At 44.5% G+C, this 23,070-nt stretch overlaps 1 protein-coding gene across 1 annotated transcript in view; it reads right to left on the bottom strand.

Annotated features, from left to right (window-relative positions):
- GLI3 (GLI family zinc finger 3) overlaps window positions 1–23,070 on the bottom strand; it is a 263,430-nt gene that overhangs the window by 114,991 nt on the left and 125,369 nt on the right. The window contains exon 4 of the mRNA XM_063113777.1: window positions 5,713–5,818. Coding sequence (XP_062969847.1) covers window positions 5,713–5,818 — 106 coding nt within the window. The remainder of the gene's footprint in view (window positions 1–5,712; window positions 5,819–23,070) is intronic.

Raw genomic sequence — 23,070 nt, 5'->3', positions numbered from 1 at the left:
AAGGAAATCAGTGTGGCAGTAAAGAGCATCTGACATTGCGATAGGTACTTCTAACAGAATCCCAGGAATCGAGCTTCTGCTTTTTGAGTCCTAAGTGTGCTAGCTTTGTTGGCATAAGATAACACACCCGAACAAAAATCAAACAAACAAACAAAAATGGTGGCAAAAGCAAAGGCCTAACAAACAGTGGCCCATTATCATCATTAAAATTAGTATTTATTTAGGAGGTGCTACGTGTAAGGCATGGACTCAGCCTAGCAAATGCAAAGAAATACACAGATAGACTTTGCCTTGAGAGTTGTAATTACAACCTAGTCCATTTTTTTTTTCTTTTTCCTTTTTTGTGGGGTGGGGTGTTAGTATTACCTACAGTACTTCATGTCATCTGTTATTCTACTTTATCAGTCTCAATTATGTTTACAGTATAGCACAAACAATGGGGGGAAAAGGGCTTTCCTTGGTTAATTTTAAAATACGTTATTAAAATATTCTAAACTAGTTAGGCCCCCAAATAATTATAAGGTTTTGCTAATATGGATATTTACTGGACGCTTCCCTGAGAATGAAGTCACTGTATGCATATGGGCCCAACAAAGAGTTGTAAGTGGCTGGACTAAAGGCTGCTTTTGAGTAAATATTAAATAAACTCCCAATAAACAAAGTGCCAGCACAAGCAAGGTACTGAGCTCTGGGAGGGAAACAGGGAGAACTCAACAGTAGCTCCGGTCATCTACTTACTACTTGTTTCTCTAAGCTTTTACCATAGTGATACATCCTTTCTTAGGGCTTTCTCTCTTGGGGAAGAAATGATTTATTCATACTCCAAACTGCTACTCATCCTTAAAGGGCAATCATAATCATGGGAGTGAAGGCACCGCCAAGACAGAAGAGACAAAGTAGGTCTTCTAAAATGAATTAGTGAAGCGGACGGTGAAATGCGACAGCCTCTCTGTGAACTGTCCCGGGGTGTGTATGCTCGCATCCACTGCACGTGGCAAGGGCAGCTCTCAGCTCAACCAGAAGAAAGGCCTGTGGTGCTTGAATCATCGTGATGGGCTAGTAACTGTGGACCCTGCTTCGGAAAGTGAACCGCAGAGCTCAGTGTGAAGCAAAGGGACAGTCTGAAACTCAATTCACACTGTCCACAAATGAGATAACTTTGCATCAAAAAGGCTTTATGTAAAGGATAGGATTTTTCCCCCTGGCAAAAATCCAGAATAAATGAAATCAAACTGGAATTTAAAGCTATGTTGTAATTTGGGTTTCTACAAATACCTCATGTCGACTTTTAAAAAGGAAGCATACTTAAGTGAGTTCTAACACTTAAAAAAAAAGTGCTTTCTTCATTACTGTAGAAAGTAGACATTTGAAAAGACAACTGCATTCTGGGGTAGGGCGATGTAACATAACAACTGTCTAAATTTCCAAGTGAAAATTTAAAAAGTAATAGTAATTTTTAGCCTAAAGGGTATCATTTATTCCCACAGAATACAATAGTGCCACCTCCAGTTACACAAGGATATATCCCTGATGTGAACAACACAAGGCAGAAAGTACAGAGAAGACCAAATAGTAAAATTATGCACAAAAAATTACTGTCCTGATTGCGTGTCTGTAGATTGTTTCTATCATTAATGCTCCAAATAATCTCAGTAATATAATAAAGTGGACCTTAGATACTTTTTAAGATACTTCAGATACTTTTATCTATATGTTTTAACAAACTTAGAATCAGTGGCCATAGTATTTGATTTGGCAGAGACAGAGAGAGAGAGAAAAAGAGAGACTCCACTGGTCTATTGGGCATAAGCCTGCCTGATGAATTCAGTTGAGAATAACTTTCAGAAGAAAAGACTCCCCATATCCAGTGTTTCTTAATTCTCAAACTACTCGAATTAAATAAACACAGTGCAGGAATTTACATTTTACAAGATAGCATTTACGTGACAACTCAGGGAGAGATGATGCCTATGTTCCATGTCCCACTTATAAGTTCTGATTCTAAATTCATGATTTTGAGTTAAGAAAGGAAATACTAATAAATTCTAATGTTATTTCCAGCACTGTGTTTGAATCAATTTAGGTTTCTATAACCTATCTATACTGCCTAACTATAAATGGTGGATAGCACTGTGAGAGTCAGCAGAGTGAGGTGAAGGCATTCCATTCAACACACTGGTTCTTTGACACAAAGTGACACGTTTCCGTACATATTTATAAGGCTTAGTGGTTATTATTAGGCTGTAATTGCAGTTGTTCTAACACCTAATAAGCCATGGTTGGAAAAACAAAGGCAGGTTAATTTGTGATTTCCCCTACTCATTCAGAGGCAAATTAAGTGTCAAACAGCTAATACAGAACATATTTCATTTTATGAGATTTTAATTTAATTCTGCACCATATCATTGATGCCTTAATATAGGGTGGTTTATCTAAAAAGAGGAGCAATTTATAAACCCCTTTCAATAGAATCTTTAATGATAGGATATGATAACATAATTACCGCAGCGCCTGCCATCCTTCTGAACAGAGCTCTGCCGGCGTTTCCATCAACACAAATCCTTGCTTTTAAGAGACTTATAATTTAATTTTTAAGGTTAGCACAAGAAGAATTGTGTATATAAAACAGTAAGAATATCTCCAAATTTTGTTTCCTTATAATTAAAAATATTTATTCTAAAAACTTAGTAAGCTCACTTGATCTTAGTTTCTATGATATAATTATATAGCAAGCATTTTGAAATTCAAGTTCTAGATGGAATCATTTTATTTTTCCAGATTACTGCTTTCCCCCTCAGCGAAGATGTGCACTTAAGATTTAAGTAACTAAGCCATATTCACCTAGGTTACCTCCTCCTTCCAAGATGATCACAGGAACCTACTTATCAAACCTCAGAAGGTGCAAAAGCAACCCAGGAACTTATAACTGAGCTAGGCCAGAAGAGAAACTCCACATTGGTTTAGAGCTCTGGTCTTTTCAGAGTGCTCATATGAACATGACTGCAGTGAACTCTCCCTGCAGTTTGGATAGCTGGGTAAAGCAGGTAGCTTCATTTCCACATAATAAGGCCAACACGTGCAAGGGTGAGTTGCCAGAGTTCGCAGCACAGGTGAGTGGCAAAGCTAGAACAGGAATGAGCTCTCTGATGGCACATCTGCCATCTCCCAGACCGGACCAGCAGGAGGGAGTGTCCACTAAGCATCTTTTTTTTACAAAGCATCTGGCCAAGTGCTGGGCACTGCCCACAAACCTAGCAGGGGACAGCGCCTGTTAACAACAACTGACAAAGCAAGAGGAAAAGCAATACAGGTACAATACAGGTACAGGCAAGGTGCCACACGAGCAGCCTCAGGGACAGCCTGCAAAGGTGACACTAGACTTAGGTCTTAAGGATGAATACAGGCAGGAGTTCGCCATACAGAGAGCAAGGGCCACTTAAGGTGATGCAGAGAGAATGTCATTCCATAAAGGCACAGAGGCGTGACGTGCCCAAGCTTCCCAGTGCCCACTTCCAGTGCTCAGTGTCCCTCCAGGGCCCTGCTTGGATGCATCAAAGTTGAGCAGTCCCAGGAAGCCACAGACCTGTAAGTTCACCGTACTCTGTGCCCACAGCAGTGACATTCCCCCTCAGAACCTTCAGGACTTCTCTTTTGAGGCTCATTATTATCTTCTAGCCTTACGTGATGAATCTTTGATAATTATACGTTTAGGCTGCTAGAGAACAATTTAGTTGGATGCTTCTCAAGTATCCTAAAGCTTGGCTGAAAAAGCAGAACATACTACTGAAATCCATAGACATCCCAGCTCAACTGTCACACCTAAAATATAGCCCCCAACCCAGGGTTCTCCAGACCTGGCCTGCCCTATCTTGTGGTGGAACTACCACTGTGAGCCAATGTAAGTGCAGCATATAGTGCCTGCAGCACACAGCAGGGACTCAGGAAGGCTTGTTGTCATTACATACAGCCAAAGAACCAAGGCTTGGGATTTTCACTGATATATTCATCTCTGAATTTAATTACAACGCAAAGTATAATGAACACAGAGGACACAGTTTTTGAATAAACTCATTATTAAAAATGTCTCTAGGACATTTTTTTTTTAAAAGTGAAGAACCTTAAAATCCCATAGAGATCTGATTTAAATTACTGTATCATGGAGACTAAAATCTGGGAGGAATTAGCCATCCCTGCATCCTGGGCCGATCTGGCCCTTGCATGCTGTGTCCCAGGGGGCAGACCCTCCTCTGAGATCCATGATCCCATCTGTACCATAAAACCTCTATATAACAGGGTGAATTACATGTCATGTTTCACACTGAATTTGGAATTTCCTTCCCTTTGTATAGGGGATTTTAAATTGGCCCCTTGACTTATTTGAGTGTTTTTAGCAGGCTTCAGAATCCTGTAAATACTTACTTGTATTTCAGTGAAAACTTGAAGAATATGTCATGAGTTTCTGCATTCTCTCTATAAATACCCACTTCTCCTTTAATGCTTATAGAAGTCTGCAACACAGACTTATTACTCACCTCCAGGCAAATCTGCTCTGAAATTACCATTCAGTAATGGGAGATGGATCCAAAAAACTGTGGGTAAAATATTATATGTGTATTTGGGCATGTAGTTAGGATTGTTAATATCAATTAATTCTGTTCACAGAGGAGGACTTGTTTTAAAACAACTTCATTTTTCTTTGGCATAATATGTAATTACACAGCTGTAACTAATAGCCATGGAGATGCAATCTACCATCTAAATAACCAGCATTATTCTTCAAAGTACTGTTTGTGCTTTTCTAGCTTTACTGTCTCAGAATGAAGGGTGATTATTAGATATAACTAAACGTATATATCAAGGCCGCTCGCTAGCAAGGGCAGCCCCTCCCAAAGAGTGGCTCCAATTATCACAGTATATGACAGTTTTCTGGATGGTACTACAAAAGAATACTGTTTTAGTTTGCAAGTCCACTATTCTTTTTTCCCCCAAACCAAATAAGATGATATTTACTTCCCTTTCTAGTGTGTCATCACCACCACTGTTTCCTTTTATTTTTGTGTAAACCACATGCTCAATCACATTTGCCCTTTTGTTTGGGTGACACTGTCATCAATCAAGCAACTGTTGGTGTATGTACCATGTGGGCTCTGAAATTTTACCATAAAAAAATTATTTTATTTCTTTTTTTATTTTATTTATTTTTATTCTGGTAGCTGGTTGGTACAGAGATCAAACCCTGAACTCTGGTGCTATGAGCACCATGCTCTAACCAACTGAGCTAACCGGCCAGCCCACCATAAAAATTTCATTAGGTTCACGGTGATCCTTAGGACAGAACTTTCCTATAACAGGAATTTTAGCATGAAAAACTTCAAACCTAATCTCGACCAAATACATATTCTGAGAGGTAGCTTTTCATTAGGATTTTACAATTTAATTTTGTATTTATAGCCTACAGAACACATGTCAGCAGAATATATAGGAAATAGTCGCACCTGCCAGGTACCTAGTATGACAGGCATTCCTCAGGAAGCAACAGGGATCTGCGTCAGTGAACCCAGGAACACACAGGCTTGCTATATTTCAAAAGTAAATCTTATACTTCTACCACATCTTCAAAGCCCAGTAGACATGCCAGTAACCAAAAGTCCTGAGGCAGTAAAAGCCAGGATTTTGCTCCACTTCATTAATGGGTAAAGTTTTAGTACTCACACATGCAGCGGAGGGATGGGAGACGGGTCGTAATGGTAGCGGCCTTCATGATGTCTTGCATCAATTGGTACAGGAGGGTGGAAGGCAGGAAAAAGGTGAGGAGGGTCTGAAAAAGAAAGAAAGTCTGACCTGTATAAAATGGACACTTTGAAACCACATTCCAATGTGTGAAGCAGCACTGTACTCTCCTCACTACATACTTATGCTAAATCTACCTTACAAACCTGTGGGTAACTACAAGGCTGTGTGACTTGGGGGGGTGCATGCAGAAGCAGGCAGGGTAAGCAGGAGAGCAGGGAGACTGCAGCCACACAGGCTCCCCACCCCGGAAGGCCAGCCGGCCAGAGCTGGGCGGGGGTGGGGCGGAGTGCTGAAGGGAGCCACGAAACCAAGAGAGCATATTACAAAACACTTCTTTAAAAAAAAAAATTCCCTGCCAAGTAAATTTTAGACAGACATCATAATATAAATACTAGTTTCATTTCTCCCATGCCCATGATGCTGTCAAGGGTGTCCTCTGCAAAGTTCCTGCTAGAACCTATGGCTGATATATACACAAAGGAGCATTTACACACACACACACACACACACACACACACACACACACACACACACACTCTCTCTCTCTCTCTCTCTCTCTCTCTCTCTCTCTCTCTCTCTCTCACTTTTCTAAAGTTTAAATGCACAATCTCCTCCTTAGCCTTGCTCAGGCCTCCACAGTCCCAACACAGGGGTGGCAAATCCATATGTTGGCCAGAGAAATACTGTACTTTCTGGCTAAAGAAGATGAACTGACCCACGCAGGCTCACAGAGGGAGATCTGAGCCAAACTCAGCGAATCCCTGCCACCGTAGCCCTACCATTCACCTTGGAGCCAGACTGCCTCCCTCTCCCACCTCCTCCTCCAGCACACTGTCCAGGGGATCCTGGCCTCTCGAGTGTGTGCACTTCCTAAAAACAGCTCCTCCAACCCCATTTACTCATAGTCGCTTACACCTATTATCTCTTGCAAATCTGAAAATAAATGTTTTTGTTTAAAAAAAAAGTGATTCACTATAAAAATTGAAGAAAGTTTTAACAGATTTTCTAATTAGAAGCATGACTGATCACTTGTAACTGCATGGAAGGTTTTCCAAGTTTCAAGAAGCAAAATTAAGGAGTCCAGAACCTGGAAGTCTGACTCCATGACTATGAGGCTGATATTACACACAATAGGCTAGAGATATTCTTCAAATGTTGCCTTCCACATGTGGTCATCCTGGGGGCCTGCACAAGGCAGTATGGACAGGAACTGAATGTACACCAAACGAGCCTCAGATGGCTCCGAGTTATTTCTAGAAGTCTGGAGAGCTTGCCCTAGTGCTGAGGGTAGCAGGCTTGAAAGGAGATTCCAAACGAGGCACTGCAGACAGGTTCTGAGTCACGCCTGGAGGAAGGCACAGGGCACCCGTGTGAGGCCTAGAAGGTTAAGCCAGACACACAGACGGACATGGGCCGCTCCCATGTCCAAACTTTCTTCCCAACTTTCTTCATCAAGCATCTTTTAGAATGGAAGCATAGCAAACATTAAACAAAAATTATAATACATTACTTCCCTTGTTTTTGATATTGCCCTTGCTCCCTTCCTTTGAGAATGTAAGACTATGGTTATAAAGAAAAAATAAGAATAAAGAACACTATTAGTGCGGCATTGATGGAAACTATGTGGTCCACCAGGGAGAGAAACAAAGCTATATAATTCTACCAGTTTACCACCAGACCTAGAATCTAGAAAACTCCCAAGAGAACTATTGGACAGAAAATGTCAATTACTCACTATATTTTGTGCCTGTTGTAGGGAGAAAATGGGTGGTTATAGGAGGGAAGAAATCATTTTGGTATTCTCATATCATTGACACTATGAAATCATGATACATGATAATGCTGGAAACTCAACAGGTGAGGGATATACTAATTATATATATATATGATTCTACCTGATCATTATGGTTTACATATTTTATAAAGTTCACATGAACAAATCAATTATATTTTAAGTTCACCACTTAGGACTTAATGTTAAAGGATGTGTAAGTTCTTTTGTAATGCAAATATTGAGAGCTGATTTGCTAAGTTTGAAAGTTTAAGTTGAAAGCTTATCCAGAGATGTTGGCAAATTCATTGTTGCAACTAACTCAGCAATCCTGACAATTAAAAGCTACCCCCTAGGAAGCCAAAACATTCTATTTAACCATTTTCAATGAAAATTATTCATCCTTTCTAAAAAACATAAAATTGAGTATAGTCATCTTTTTCAATAGTTTGAAACTCTGATACATACTCAGTGAATGTTTCCTGATTTAAAATCTTGAAACAAACTCAAACAGGCCACCAAACATGGATGTGTCCCTTCGTTTTCTTCCTTTCCTTTTAGTGTCACGGAAGATGCAAACACACGTGCCTCCTGCAGGCCTCTGCTCTTGAAGTTCAGGGTAAACAAACTTAGCAGAACTGTGTGCACAGAAGCATTCATAAAGTCTGACCCACCTCCTCAGGGCTTCTCACATGCACCATTTTGTGTGGCTGTTTCGAGGGACATTGTGACAACTATGTCAGAGTTGTAAGATGTTTTCACTTCTTTACCTCTTGGCTCTCAGCTGTTCTCTGCCTGATTAAATTCTCTCCACCAGATAAGTGGGTGTTAACTGTATCTGATTTTCTCTTTGTGGGTGCAACTATAAATTATGATGAAGTACAAACCCACATTTTTCATACAGTCAGGGCTCAAAATGTGTGAATGTATTCCACATTTAATACATGCCTCATATATCCAGGAAATAACAGTCATTATCTTTTATATGAGTCTTTATAATGAAGTTGTGTGATTATGTGCACAGGCTGAAGACCAACCAACTAATCCTATAAAATCAGAAGAGTGTACCCAAGCAGTGTAACAATCTCTTCCCCAGGGAAAACCTACAGTGTTATCACTGACGTATAAAGGCACTGCCTTCTTTTCATTTTCAAGAATTATTCTTTCAGGATTTAAATTTACTTGCTCTCACCCTCTCTCCTTCTTTCAAGACAAAATAACCAAACATAACAAAAATATTTAACAGAAAAATATAAAACACAATTACTGGGGCATTTGGTGGTCATTTCTCACTGTTGAGTCCATAGTGGTTTGTGAGGTTAACAGTTAATTCTGACTGAAAGTATGTGATGCATGTTGTAACAGTTTGCACAAAGTGTTTATTTATGTCCCAAGGAAATTTATGAACTCTGCATTAGGTTTAAATAAAGAACAGAAAATTAATGGATATATTCTGATTTGACCAAAGACATCTGGGTTTAGTTTAAGTGTTTTACTGCTTCTATGTTTCCCTCTTGATGAAGTTTAAAACAACTTTTCCTGGACTGTTGAAGTCTGTGGGAAGAATTATACCTTGTATTAGTTATTAGTGGAAATCATGCCTCTTAAGCCCCTTTCTGGGAAAATGCAATGGAACAGCCCTCTTCCAGTTTAAGATGTGCTTGACTGTAGCTTAACACGATCAATGAGAAATAAAAAGCACTATGAGCATGTCCTAATATGTGGCATCACATCACATCCACCCTAACGCCTTTCTCCGAAAATGTTCCTGAATCCTCAAAGGTTGAGTACTTGCCTTCAATCTTGGTTTGTCGTTTCTATGTGGATCAGCAGCATATTCCATCATGGGCCCGAAAAGCTGGCCAAGAAAACCCACGTGACAAGAACAGGCCCGAGTTGCCAGCAGCCACCATAATTATCCACCTAGCAGTTTATTATTTACACATGAGCAGCGCAGCTGTGGCGCATCGTAACTCAAGAGCATGTGTAATAAGTTACCGCAGCACAGCCATCTCCTGCCCCGGCCCTTGACAAAACACCACATGATGACTTCTCCTAAGTCGGGAGAAAACTGCTGAAGCAGAAGGAAGTGCCACTAAACCCGGCTCCCTCCTATTTATCATACAATTTCCTGACTGATGGTTCCACAAACCAGCTGCTAAGTGCTGTGTACTCTACTGTCAGCAAACTAACAGTCTAAATGGGAGACAGGGAGAAATAATGTGCAGAACTGGTGGAATCAATTTCACTGAGGGAATTAACATTCTACCAGGTGGGGGTGGGTCTGCACAGCAGTGGTACACAGTCAACTGTATGTGCTTATGGCTGCAAAGATGATTTATTACAGACTTGCAAGAGGTTTGACTGTTGTCCCGGAGTCCTCTCACAGAGAATTGAAGAGTGTGTACTATCCAAGGCTTCAGTGGAATAGTCTTTAAACCCTATAAATATGTAATTGGCTTGACATGTTTAAATTGAAATGCATAATAAAAATATTTGCGCTGGGTAGAGTTGTCAGTATTCAATTTCACACTGTCTGTCGTCAGGCTGAACATTAAGGGTCTCATTAGGAATGAGAGAGGCATTGATTTTTAGGTCTCTTCACAACAGCCTGGGTTGATCATAAAACCTGTAGCCTGAGAATAACCAAGAAAGACAGTTGGAGATTTATCTTCAGTTGTATCCTTCTCCCAAGAAATAGTTTTAGTATCCTCAGGCTATGAGATCTCTTGGATGCCATCCTGGGAAACTGTCTTTTAAGGTTTGAAATTTACATACAAAAATTGTAGATTAAAAAAGAGAGATCAAAGTCGGCTCAGTTAGTGCCCTGAAGGAGTAATTCACCAAATGATACTTGAGTGGTCTGAAAGTGCCCAAGAAACAACATAAGAGGGATCAGCAAGAGTGAACCGCCTGCTGCATGCAGAAGTCCTAAGGGCTTATTTACATACTGAAGTCGTCTGTACGCTGCCTTGGAATTTATTCTAGACTACAGCTAGGGCTTCCTTCCTGTCATCAGGATCGGCCCAGCCTGTAGAAATGGCCAGTCCCCTCAAACTCAGTCACCGACCGCCATTAGTAGAAATATCATTAAAACTGTATGTGGGTTCCTGGGGGCAACATCTGTTATGCTAGAACCAGAATCATCATCCAGCACCTGTAAAATGAGAGGTCTCAAGATGGTGGAGAGGCAGCCCAGGCCTCATCACTGCCTCTTCCCACCTTGGGGCATCTCCAGTCATCACCCTCACCCTAGTGCCCATAAGATCTTTTCCAGGGCTCAGTGGCTCATTTGGACTCACTCCAAGACCCACAATGACTTGCTAACTCAGGTATCCTTGCTATTTCTGCCTATGGACAACATGGCACCAGAAAGAGCTGACCTGACCTTTCTGGGAACACCCCAGGGATACCTGACCAATAGGGTCTAGAGCAACAGCCTCGAGCAAGGCAGTCTGTGGCCCTCCAGGGTCTGCTGTGAACAAATCTAAGGAGTGTCACTCCACAGGGACCAGCTGCGAACATGCTGGACTTTCCTGTGGCATCATGCCATGGAACATCTCATAGAGCACCAAGAACCTTTTTTCTGGTCTTACATGAATATTATGTGAAGTTGGAAACTTCTCTAGAGTCATTAGTATGGGTTACCTTGCTCATATTACCCACCATAATGGGTTATAAGTTTTAAGAGACTGAGGTTCTGGTATACTCTAGAAATCTTGCAGAGGCCCTGAATTTAAGGAAAAAAAAAAAACCCAAAATCTATTATTTTGTCACTTCATACCACGGCAGGAGCCTTAACTTGGAGAGAATGTGCTATAGGAGGGATCTGCAAACTATTGCACATGGGCTGGTTTTAGTCAATAAAGTTTTATTGGAATACTGCCATGCTTATTTGTTTACATACCATCTATGGCTACCTTTGTACAACAATGGCAGAGTTGGCTAGTGAAGCAGAGGCCCACACAAAGCCTCACATATTTACTATCTGGCCCTTTACAGAAAAAGTTTAAAGTAATTTTCAGAAATTTTCACATTTCAGAAAAACCACATATCAATTTTTTTCTTTATGGATATGTATTTTTTGAGTGATAACTATGTATGTAAAATATTTTAAATGCCAACTTTCCTTATATGCCAACTTATGTGACTTAAAAATTTCTCTATAGTAAAAGTATCCACACTATTGATTAATTCAATAGAGACACTTGTCTTCTGATTTTAGCAAAACCTATAAGTAGATAAATTTTAAGATAAGAAAAATAATGGATGAAATTTACCATAAATCAAATAACAGCAACAGTCACTTACCATTTGCAAATTTAAGCTGTAAGTTAAATAAAACATACACAAATTGAGATAGAAAGCTAGTTAACAACAAAAACTATGCTATTGTAAAACCCAATAAATCTTTACTTCTGGCAAATACCCAACGGTCCTGACTCCCAGTGTATATACTTCCATGGACATTCCCAACTACTCAAATAGCAGGTTTTCTACATGTCTTTTGTGCAAGCATGTGGGCATATTAATTTAATTAATATTTTAGACCTACATGCTACACACCATTACATGCTGGTAACATCACAATACATACTTCTTATAACAGTCGGATCCATGCCATGCTCTTTAACAAACATAATTATTTCCACAAGAAAATGACAAATGACCCTCTTAGCGAACTGACAAAAGAAACCCCTGCATTTACTACCTAAGATGTGTCCTGGGTAGTGAACAAACAATTGATCTCTCTCCTTCCTGGAAATTTCTAACTTCTTTTGTCAGCAAGTCTGCACGTTTCTCAGTGGAAGGTCTCAGCTACTGGATGCCCAGTGGCAGAAACAGACCACATCTACCTACTGGCCTACCAACCACATTCTTCCAACCAGAGTCTCTGGGATTTGTCTTGCCTGTGATCCCACATGTGTGCATCATGACATTTTTGTTGCTTCCAGCTTTCTTGCCAGGATAAGAGAGGAAAAAATAACCAGAGGAGAAGGCAACAAAGAAATAAGAGAAGGTTTACAGCCACCATATCTAAAGTGCAGAACACTCCAAGAGAAATCACATGACAACACACAAAGAATCACTACACTTAAAAGTGACAAATGCATTTACTTTGAAATATGCTAGTGTTGTATTTTCAGTGACAATAAATAAGGCTGGAAATTAAAAGACAGGTATCAGTTACTAGTGACAAATTCTTGTATCAGTGAACATATTTTTTGTACAGCATGAATTCAAAAGTCAAATTCATAGCTCCAAAAATACACCTTGAGTTTCTTAATGCATATGAAATGAAAGCAGAGGATGAAGTGTTTCCATGAAAAGTGTTTGGTATCTCAGATCTAACTACAGAAGCCTTGGAGTCCAGAGGCTCAGAGGTCTCCTGGTTTAGTTAGTAAACCAACAATTAATCAACAAAGGTGAGGTCTGGAAGTTGTATTCTGTCTAAAATAAATCAACTGAATAAGGAGCTTTCAAACATTTCTTCAGTGTGATAAAATTAGCAGAAGTAGGTCGTGAAATGTGAAAACAAAGTAAGAGTACATTTTATAAAACTTGTATAATAGATTTCCTCTAGGATCCTCCCGACAACTCTAAAATCAGCATTTCCAAAGCTTTAATATTATCATTCCAAGTGTTGTTTCTCTTCACTTCCTATTAAGACAATCCTCAGCTAAGAAGGGAACATTCCATTATCTGCTCAATGAGCTAAAGTCACAGAAAACTCAGGTCTTGTGATGGAAGTTGGCTCTTTCTATTCCGATACGGAGCACACGGGGAACGGCACTGCAAACACCATCCCTGCTGGGGGCAGAAACCCAGGCTCTGTCCTGGAGCCCCGCCTGGATTCTCAATCCTGCTTCTGAAGCAGGAACCCAGGCCCACCTGGAGACTGAGATGAGGCTCAGGGCTTCAGAGACTTGACCTTTGTCTTTGCAGTTCCACACAAGAGAATGATGCCATCAACCAAAGAGACCCACTCATCAAAAGCCACTTCCGGAATGTTCTGAAGGCACTGGAAAACCAGCAGTGCTGTACGAGTTGCTGTTTGGCAACTTTGTGGCAATTAAGACATAGATGAGACACATTTATGCTGCTCAAGATCAGGCAAGAAGCGTTTGAAGAGCAAATTATTGACTGTAATCACCACCCACCCCATCTGTAATTCCTGTCGATCAACAACAAAAGTCTTCCAAGATTTGCCCCATTACTAGGAATTAATAAGAATAATAAAAACAATCAGGAGCACAAGTACAATTGACTGAATCTCATAATACGTGTCAGACACTGTGCAAAAAGCCTTTTGGATTCACCTCGTTTATTACTTCCTATGACCTGATCCTGCAAAGCAGGTACTATGAGTATTCCCATTCTTATGGCTGAGGAAACTGATTAAGGACTTGTTCAACGTTACATGGAAGACAGCAGTGGGGCTGGGTGTCTTTTTGACGCCAAGGCCAGTGCTCTTAGATGCTCTACTTTTTAATACAACACTATCAGAATTAAGGCCTTTTATAATCTCCTATCAAATTATACTCCGCAGACCCACATTCCCAAAACCCAGACTGGACCACGTCCCTCCCTTCTCCCCAAACCTGTAGTGGCCCAGTCCAGTCCAACCTCTTTACCATGACATTCAAGCCCCTGCAACCCAGCTCCATACAGGATGCCTCTGCACCGAGAGTCATGATCCTAAAGGAACACCATTTGCAGACACTCGCCTGTATGTCTGGGTGGCCCCTCGTGTGGACATCGGGGCAGCCACCCCATTTCTGTGGCCCATGCTGTCTCCTCAGTGGAGAACCAACTCCCTCTCATCCAAGTCTTACCCTCTCTTTGAGACTCAATTCAAATGCCACCCCCTCAGGCCAGCTTCCCAGGGGCTGGTGGGGTGCGTGCTCCTTCCTCCCTTCTCCACGGTTCAGGTCAGCTGGGACCACTGTGCATGCCCCGACCCATGGCAGTCCACAATTGCACCTTCACGTGTCCTGCCACCTCCCTCGCTCGTAGACCCTAGGCTCTCCGAGGGCCCTCATGCCCCCCCTCAGTACTCCCCTCTCACAAGCCTGTGTTTACAGGCCACTGAGCTGTAGGCAGAGACGTGGGGCAAGCACCACACTGCCTTTGCTGTGCTCTGTAGCCAAGCCAGGCGATGCAAGGCACACCTCACTCAGCACACACGCTGGCACACCTGAACTGTACACCATTGGCCCAGGCTGCGGGAAGAGGCTCCCCTATCATTGGATGCCCAGGAGGAACTCACGAAGTGTTTATCACAGGAAAGGTGCAGAAGGGGAGGAGAGACAAGAAAGGAAACTGAGGCCACACAATGGCAGTGGTGGACCAGGCCAGCCTCCTTCCTGGGCGCTGCAGGACACTTCCATCTACTTAACGGGCCTCCAACAGCAGGCAAAACAAAGGAATTTGCAGATGCAGGCAGGCCCTCCTTCTCTTTGGAATCCTCCTCGTGTGGGTTTCCACGCACTTCCCGTGTTCAGAGAACACACACAGGGCCAACGCCTAGCAGAGGCCTGCCCATCCTGAGCCAAGTCCTCATGCTCTGAAGCTCGCTCACCTTGTAGCCCAGCCAGGCTGCCTGCTTCCTGCTGGGTGGAGAGGGACTTCACGTGGCACCTCCCTACCCCACCCCAACCCACTTGCCACCTCCAAGACAGGGCAGGCGATGGAGGGCACGCAGCCGTAACACCCCCGCATTGGGACCTTGCCAAGACTGAATGTCCTTTCCCACCAAGGAAATATTAAAGCTCCAGTGAATTCAGGATACTTGAGCGGGCTGCTAACTCCCATATGGAAAAAGCTCTTTGACACAAAAGGTGAGAGGTCAAAAGTTTAAAAGCTCATGACAGAAACAACAGAGGCCCCTTTGCCCACCGCCCCTTTTTGTCAATAACATCAAAGGCCCTGGCATGTTCTTAATGCTATTATTGTTACGCCTTTGGAATCTGTTGAAATTCCAGCATGTTTGTTGTACACAGGGAGCATTAAAACGCTCCACTTTCTTGTCCCTTAAACTCTGAACTCTCAGTATCTATGCAGCATCATTGTTTGCAGGAACACACAAAGCTTTTAAGCAAAGAGTTTAAGTGTTTCTTTCACAACGATCACAAAATAATAAAACACATAGAGTAGTCCCCTTGCAAGGAGGAGCCAGGAAACAAGAGACAAGGGAGAGAATCCCGCACTGCTTAGGGGTAAATAAATCCCCATCACATTTGTCGGCTCATGAGAATGCAAGTGTGAAACATTCCCCATTTTTCTTATAGTTCTCCTTTCCCTGCAATCCTGTGTTAGGCACTAGCCACACATTTTATACACGCCCTTGAAGACACTGGCTATGTGGAGTGTTTATCAAACTGCATCATCTGGGGGATTCTGACACATCTTTCGCATCTTTCTACTTAAGAACACTTTCTCCAGCCACCATCCATTCTGCAGCTGCCCCTCCACATTCCTGGATGTGCAGATAAAAGCCCCATAGTTGTCTGCAGGAGGTTGGTTCAGAACTACTTCAAGCTCTACTGAAGTTCAAATTTGTGACTTTCTCTCTTGCTGGCTACCCTTCCCGTCCTTGCTACCTCATCTGGCTTCCTATATGATTCTTAGTTTAAAACCATTTGGAGTGTGGAATAAATTTCGGATCCTTTCTGATCTGGCACCCATTAGTGCCCCTACTGGTAATGAATGCAAGAGGCACCTTGCCCCGGGCCCCAAACCCACCATGCCACAGAGGAAAGAGGCCACTCACTTCCCACTCTTCCGTCCATGTATCCTACAGTCTGGAAACATCCAAGAGGAATTCAAATTGCCCTCATTCTGCTTTGGGACTGGCATGGATGACAGATTTAGGGGTGTCAACAACCCCTCTAGTCTATTCAGCTGGGTACTGGAAGGGATTTCCCTTCCTGGAAGGCCAAGGGCCCCAAGACTGCTTTCACTGAGCAGAGGTTTTTGGTCGCCCACTTCCCTGAGGCCTCAAGCTCTCCTGCCTACTCTCCCTACTGTTGCCTCAGAGGGTGACCTCCCTGGCCGGTTCCTCGCAAGGCCTTCCATCAGGACTCAGCAGCTGCTCACCTAGTCTAAAAGGGCCAGGCTTTACAGGGTCTCAATGTGATCTGCATCTCGGTCCTCTCCTCCCATTCCCCAAAGTGACCCTTGGCTTCTAAACCAATCACATGAAGCTCAGTCTTTACTAACTATAATTGGTAGGAATCTAGAGTCAGTGACATCCCTTTGCTCTCAAGGTCTACTACTGCTGGAGTCTACTCCTGGTACACGTGGGTCCACACCGATGGCCCTAGGGACTGCAGCCTCAACACAGGGGCATGCATCTCTCCTGGAAATAGTGGACACACCCCACCAAGGTGACCCCATCCTGCACTTCTTAAATGAGCTCCACTCATCAGAGTGGAGTCTTCACGGGTTTCTAGAGAGCAAGACCGCTGCTCACACTTTTGTGTTTGCAAATGTTACTAAAGACTTAGCGCATGATCATATGAGATCTTCAATGCATTTAAAACAAATCATTGATTTAATAACTGATTCTGGCAACAGACCGAACTGATAGTGACCTACTGGTCATCTTAGCACCAATATATATTTGCACAAAATTTATCACCCTCTCTTCATGAGTCCTTAGAAAAACCATCCTTTCTACTCAGCTTCCCCTTCTCCAAAATCAGAACAAGGCCAAACATTCAGCACACTGAACATGCTGCAACCTGGCAGGGCGCCTTCCCGCAGCAATCCACCTGCTCTCCATCCAACCAAGGCTACTGAAATTGCTCCCCATTTTAAAACGTATTTTATAGATTTCCATATAAACAAATTATAATAACAACCATGATCATAATACGGATGTTCTCATCCATAAAATAGACCAATATGACCCAGTCCTATGGGTGAGGGTGGTTCATAAAGCCTGAAGTACTCACATTTAAGGAATTATTGTTACTTCTAGTCCTTCTCCCTCAGCTCGGAGCAACCACGTTAACATGACAGTGAACATCTCTGCGTGGGCACCTCCACCTCTGCACCTAGCCTGAAGGCTCAGGCAGCCCCTCCCTCACCCTCATGCCCTTGCTGATCTGGAGGCACAGGCAGTTCTCCATTTCTTTGTTCCTCTGGAAGTTCTGCAGCACGGATTTCACTCTGTCGCCTGAACTTCAGAGTAGCCATACTCTGTCCTCAGCTCAGCCATCAGGGGAGAGAAATAAAACTTACAGCCACAGAAACACAAGTTATAAATGACTATCATTTATTGAACACTTATATGTGCTAAGAACTACCCTCCACACTTTCCACATATTTTCTTGTGGTATTAACATCCATCTGATGAGTGAGAGAACAGGGTCAGGAAGATAAGCAGCTGGAGCCCCTGCACTGGGAACTGGCACAGTGTGGCCTCAGGTGCAAACCTGCCTGGCTGTGGGGCTCGCGGGGACCTGAAGCGGGGTGGGGTCGGAAGGGCCTGCACTTGGTTGAATTTTCTGCTCTTACCATCTTGAAGTTCTGAATAATTTTTCAACAAGGACCCCATTTTCTTTTTGCACTGGGCCCTACAAACTGTGTAGCCAGTCCTGTGTACAACAACACTACCCTCACAAGTACTCCACTTCCAGCCTTTCTGCTCCATCCAAGAGCTGGCCACAGCTAACGGAACATCTTGGATGCTCCAGTTCTCAATCCCGCCCCACCCTTACCCCCGAGGCCTTCCGGGGGCCCACCTTAGCCTTACAACCTCTGCTCCTGGGCGCCCCACTCTTTCAGACACTTCCGGCAGGGGCGGGACCCCAGCTTCCAGACATGAGGACACAGGTGTGGACCCAGCACAGCATAACACTCTTGCTGCAAGTGGGGCCCACATGACTGCTAAAAGAGCCACTTGCCACCCACCTGCCATCCTGAAGGTGATTGGGCTTGTTCTAATCAAGACTGATATAGCAGAAGTCTCTCTACACATAAATAAATCACAATTACTAACTGCAGGAATGGAGCAGCTCTCTCCTCCCCTCATGGCCACTGCAGAGGAATTCCCAGGCCAGCCCAGGCTAGCACAAAAGCCCCAGACTGGGCTGTGGCAATATCCGCTTGCTCGCTCAGTTTATTATTTAAACAGTTCCTTAATGACTCCTCCCGGAGGTGAGCGAGGCCAAACTGTTTTCCTTTCCTCCACAAAGCAGATATGCATGGCTTATTTGAATGTCTCCAGCGTTTACTTTAGTCCCTGGCTAAATACCTTCCACCACAGAGTCAAACAAACAGTTCACTTCATTAGAAAGGCAAACAGTTTAGCCAGAGAATACCACCAGCACTTGAGGGGAACCAAGCAGGCCATGAAACCCTCTGCCCAGGAAGCAGGGACCAGCTCCAGCCCAGGCAGCATTGTGAAGAGCTCACTTCAAAAGCCTTTTCACAAATACTTCACACATTCACTGCTAATTAACAGATAACCCTGGAGAGATTATCTGCCAGCGGCAAGGGCCCAGAGGATGATCCACTCCACCCACTTTGGAGAAGGCAGAGCCCAAGAGCACACCTTTTTTTCTAGAAGTGCAATTCAATGAAGTCATATGAGAAGACACCAGTGAGCAGCTACACCCCCACCCCATTTAAAGTAACAAAGCAACACCTCATTCAAATACTATTCATTTCAGCAACAGCTGCAGATTGTGCCTGGGAAAAACACATGGGCCAGGGCAGCAAGTAATGCACAGATAGAAAGTTCAAGACAGGGCCCAGGGCAGGAGTGCACAGTCTGCAGCATGTGCTCAGGATTCCAGCTCAGGAGTAGTTGTCAACGCTTTTCCCAACAAAGATGTGGGGCATACTGAAAACACTAGGGGACGGATAATGGACCATGAGCAGGGTAAAGTCTGAGCCTCTTTTCAAGAGACTCCGGAATGGAGCAGGGTCAGTAGACCACTGAGGCCTGAAGCCATCTGTGAGCAGCAGGCAAGCCCTGACTCTGCCCATCCGGCACCTGCCCTAGCCTTAGAACCCCTCTGTAGGTGGAGACAGAGCCCCAAGCATGTCACTAGCCCTCTCCACACCACTGTATCTCAGGACCACCTGGGATCTACCAGGCTGAGCTTCCGAGGTGACCAGCAGATGACAGGTCACATGTATCCATCCAGGGCAAAGGAAAGTATTCTGGGCTGATATTTTTTAAAAAGAGAAGGGCCCTACTCTCTTTTCAAGAACACACATATGCCCCCCATCACTGCCCCTCACATATACACATGTCACAGTAGTAGATGGCAACATCAAATAAAAATGTGGCGGTGGTGCAGCTATCCCTGTCACACTTGAATGCGGAGTTTTGCCAATGCTGTCTGTGGTTGTGCTGGACAGGGTCACATTAAGTAATTCCAGTACTCATGGCTCTTAAGAATTTGGTCAACCTCAAATGCCAACTGCAATAAATCATACAAGTTTCTATTAAAACTATAAATCACTTGCGAAATTTAATACCATCACGAAGAGTAATTAAATGCTAATATAGTAAATATACAAAAGAAAAAATGAGGAGTACACATAACAATGAAGAATCTTAAAAGTAAGGGAATGCTCTTGTATAGGAGCTTTAAGACAGACCTTTGAGCCAAAGTATGGTCTGTTCCCTATCCAAAGCCAGCGGTCCTCAGGAGGTGAAAATCATGAAAGGGCCACATTCCTCAATAAACTCAAGACTGAGTGCCAAAGACACAAATCCCTTCTTCAACAGAGGACAATGACTCCAGCAACTGACTCTGGTTCTGTGTTATCCTGTTAAGAAAAATGGAAAAAATGGAGAAATACCGTAGAGGACAGGGGAGAGAGAGTCAGTGTCGGAGACGCATCCTGGGGCTTAAGTCAGAAAATGCTGAGGACATCACAGCACTGCCTGAGAGGCCCCTGCTTCCCTCGTGCTGCCTTCAAGTCACCGCCTTGTTGATGAGCCGCTGTTCTTAGCTCTTCAACTACCCCAAGTCTTAACATTTAGTCAGGACAACTAGAACCAGGGGTTACTTTCCGGGCTGCTTCGGGACTCAGTAGTTGTTGCTGGATACACCATAAGGACAAACCAATTCACTGTACAGACCCGACCAGCACCGCCCGCCCTAGACCCCTGAGTCACACACTGCCATGAACGCAATGGCCCAAGCATGTCCCAGTCAGGAGCACACGCGGGGATGTGAGGGGAGGGGACGGGTCAGAGGGGTCTCCTGTGCATGAGGACAGCCCTGGTTCAGAAAGACGGGGCAGCGTGGCGGGAGGGTGCTCAGCCCCCCAGAACTAGTTAAGTTGCAAACTGGGGGCCCACCCGGTGATTTCTCCCCAGCAGGCTTGCAGTGGGGCCCAAGAACTTGGGCTTCTCGGAAGTTGCCAGGTGGTGCTGGGGCAGCTGGACTGAGGGCCCCAGAATGAGAACCACTGTGCTAAAGAAGCGGAAGGAAAGGTGGCCACCGGTGCAGGATCCTGCAGACTGGCCAGGTAGCTGCAGGGTTCACGCGGGGAACAAAAATGATCGGAAATGCCTTTTGGAAATTATCCTCTGGTGGTGACGCACAGCACAGGCTGCAGTGGGAGGAAATCAAGGCAGGGAGTGAGAGGTGCCAGGAGGACCGAAGACAGGGTGGCAGGAGAGACACGGGCAGGCTGCCTCCCAGGGCGCTGGCAGGGCGAGTGCTCCGGTGGTCCTGGAAGGGAAGGGCAGTCGTGTGGGTGGAGGGGGAGTGGGCCAGAGTGTGGTCTGTGGCTCCTGGGGTTAGAGGAGACCTCAGCATCCAGGCTCCCAGTGGATGTCTGGGGAGAGGTAGATCCAAGTCTGGAAATCAGGGGCCACGTCTGGCCTGGAGATCGGGGTGGGAGATGTGATCACGGGTGTGCTGGGCAACCTCAGTGAGTGAAACTGGCCAGGGAGAGGGCACAGAATGCCAACAGGATCCCCAGAGGGAGGTGAGCCAACCATTAAGGGATGAGCAGAGGAGGCAGAGCTGTGGGAACAGGACACATCAGAGACACAGGAGGACCAGCAGCCAGTGGCAACTGCAGCCACCTGAGGCCGTGAAGAGACAGGGGTGCACCTGCAAGGGGCTGGGCAGTGAGCCAGGCAGAGCTGGGACACATTCTGGTAAGTGCGGCTGTGAACAGGGAAGAGAGAGCATGAGGAGGCCCAAGGTCTGGAGGAGTACTGTGCGGTATTTTTACTCTTATGAGTGGAAGACATCTGAGAGCACTTGAAGTGGTGGCCACAGCACCAGTCACAGCCTGGGTTTGAAGACTGAAGTGAGACAGGAGAGCACAGATGAGGTGAAGGTCCCTAGGACCCAGAACAAAAGGCAGGGCAACCCAGATTAATTTCCCCGAAACACGAGAGGCAAGGGACAGTCCTGGGAGGGGCTGGCACCTGATCTTGTTCCTGCCCCTAAATGGCAGACTCACATGAAATACATCAAACCTGATGGCACTGCTGAGTCAAAGGTGGCTGGCTCTTTTAAAAGTGAGGTCAAAGGTTATTATTATTATTATTATTATTAATTATTATTATTATTATTATTATTTTGAAAAAGGGGTGGAGATGCTGGCCACTCCTCCCAGGAGTTTCAGCCGGAAGGGTGCATCTGAACATGCACACCCTTACTTCCTACTGGCAAGCAGAACTACTGAGATCTGCTAGGAGCATGCGCTCCAGGGTCTCTCCAGACCCCTGACCCTCCACTGTGCCTGCTTTCAGCCCTGGGGTGCTCACTGTGGGGCCACAACCCTCTGCCTAGAGACAAGGAAGGAGTCCAGAAGCTAGGTGAGGGCATGGAGAGTAAGCACGAAGGGGCTGGAGAACTCTATAATGGAAATCAATGATCAAACCAGACTCTAACCAGAAGGAGCGTCCGAGGACCAGGAGCCGCCAAAGACGGGCTTTCTCAGAAGACTGTTGCCTAAAAGCTGTATGTGACCATCAGAGTCCTTAGGCTCAGGTTTGCACCCCGGGCAAAGAGGCAGAGGCAGGCAGGACACTTGGGGCTGGCTGCAGGGGCCAGGCCAAGCCAGGTTTATGCGGTCGCAGCAGCTGCAGCTGCTCCGAGGCCAGCCGAAGGGATGTTTCATAAAAGCTGTGGTCAATTCCATTCCTTCCCAGCCCTGAATCCGGTCTCTTTATTTACAGCCCTGGACTCAGAGTGCTGTGGGAAATCAGAGGGGCCAAGAATAGGAGTGGGAAGGGAGACAGAGACAGAAAAAGTTAACAGGCAACAGCTTTTAAAGGGTAAAGCAGTTCAGAAACAGCAAATTCACTGGCACTCCCTGCTGCTTTTATTGCTTTCGCTCAACAGCTGGAGAAAATGTTTGATCAAAATATTTGTATTATTGTGTTTAAGTGAAATGACATATGACAGCTCATTATCCCAAACTCACAATCCCCACAGCATCTGTCACAGCCACCCTACTAGAGACAGCCGCTCCCCTGGAGGATGGAGGGGCCCCACGGATAGGAGATGAGA

This window comes from Cynocephalus volans, chromosome 11 (genome assembly GCF_027409185.1).
Source record: "Cynocephalus volans isolate mCynVol1 chromosome 11, mCynVol1.pri, whole genome shotgun sequence".
Lineage (NCBI taxonomy): Eukaryota > Metazoa > Chordata > Mammalia > Dermoptera > Cynocephalidae > Cynocephalus > Cynocephalus volans.
This window is presented reverse-complemented; position numbering and strand designations above follow the sequence as displayed.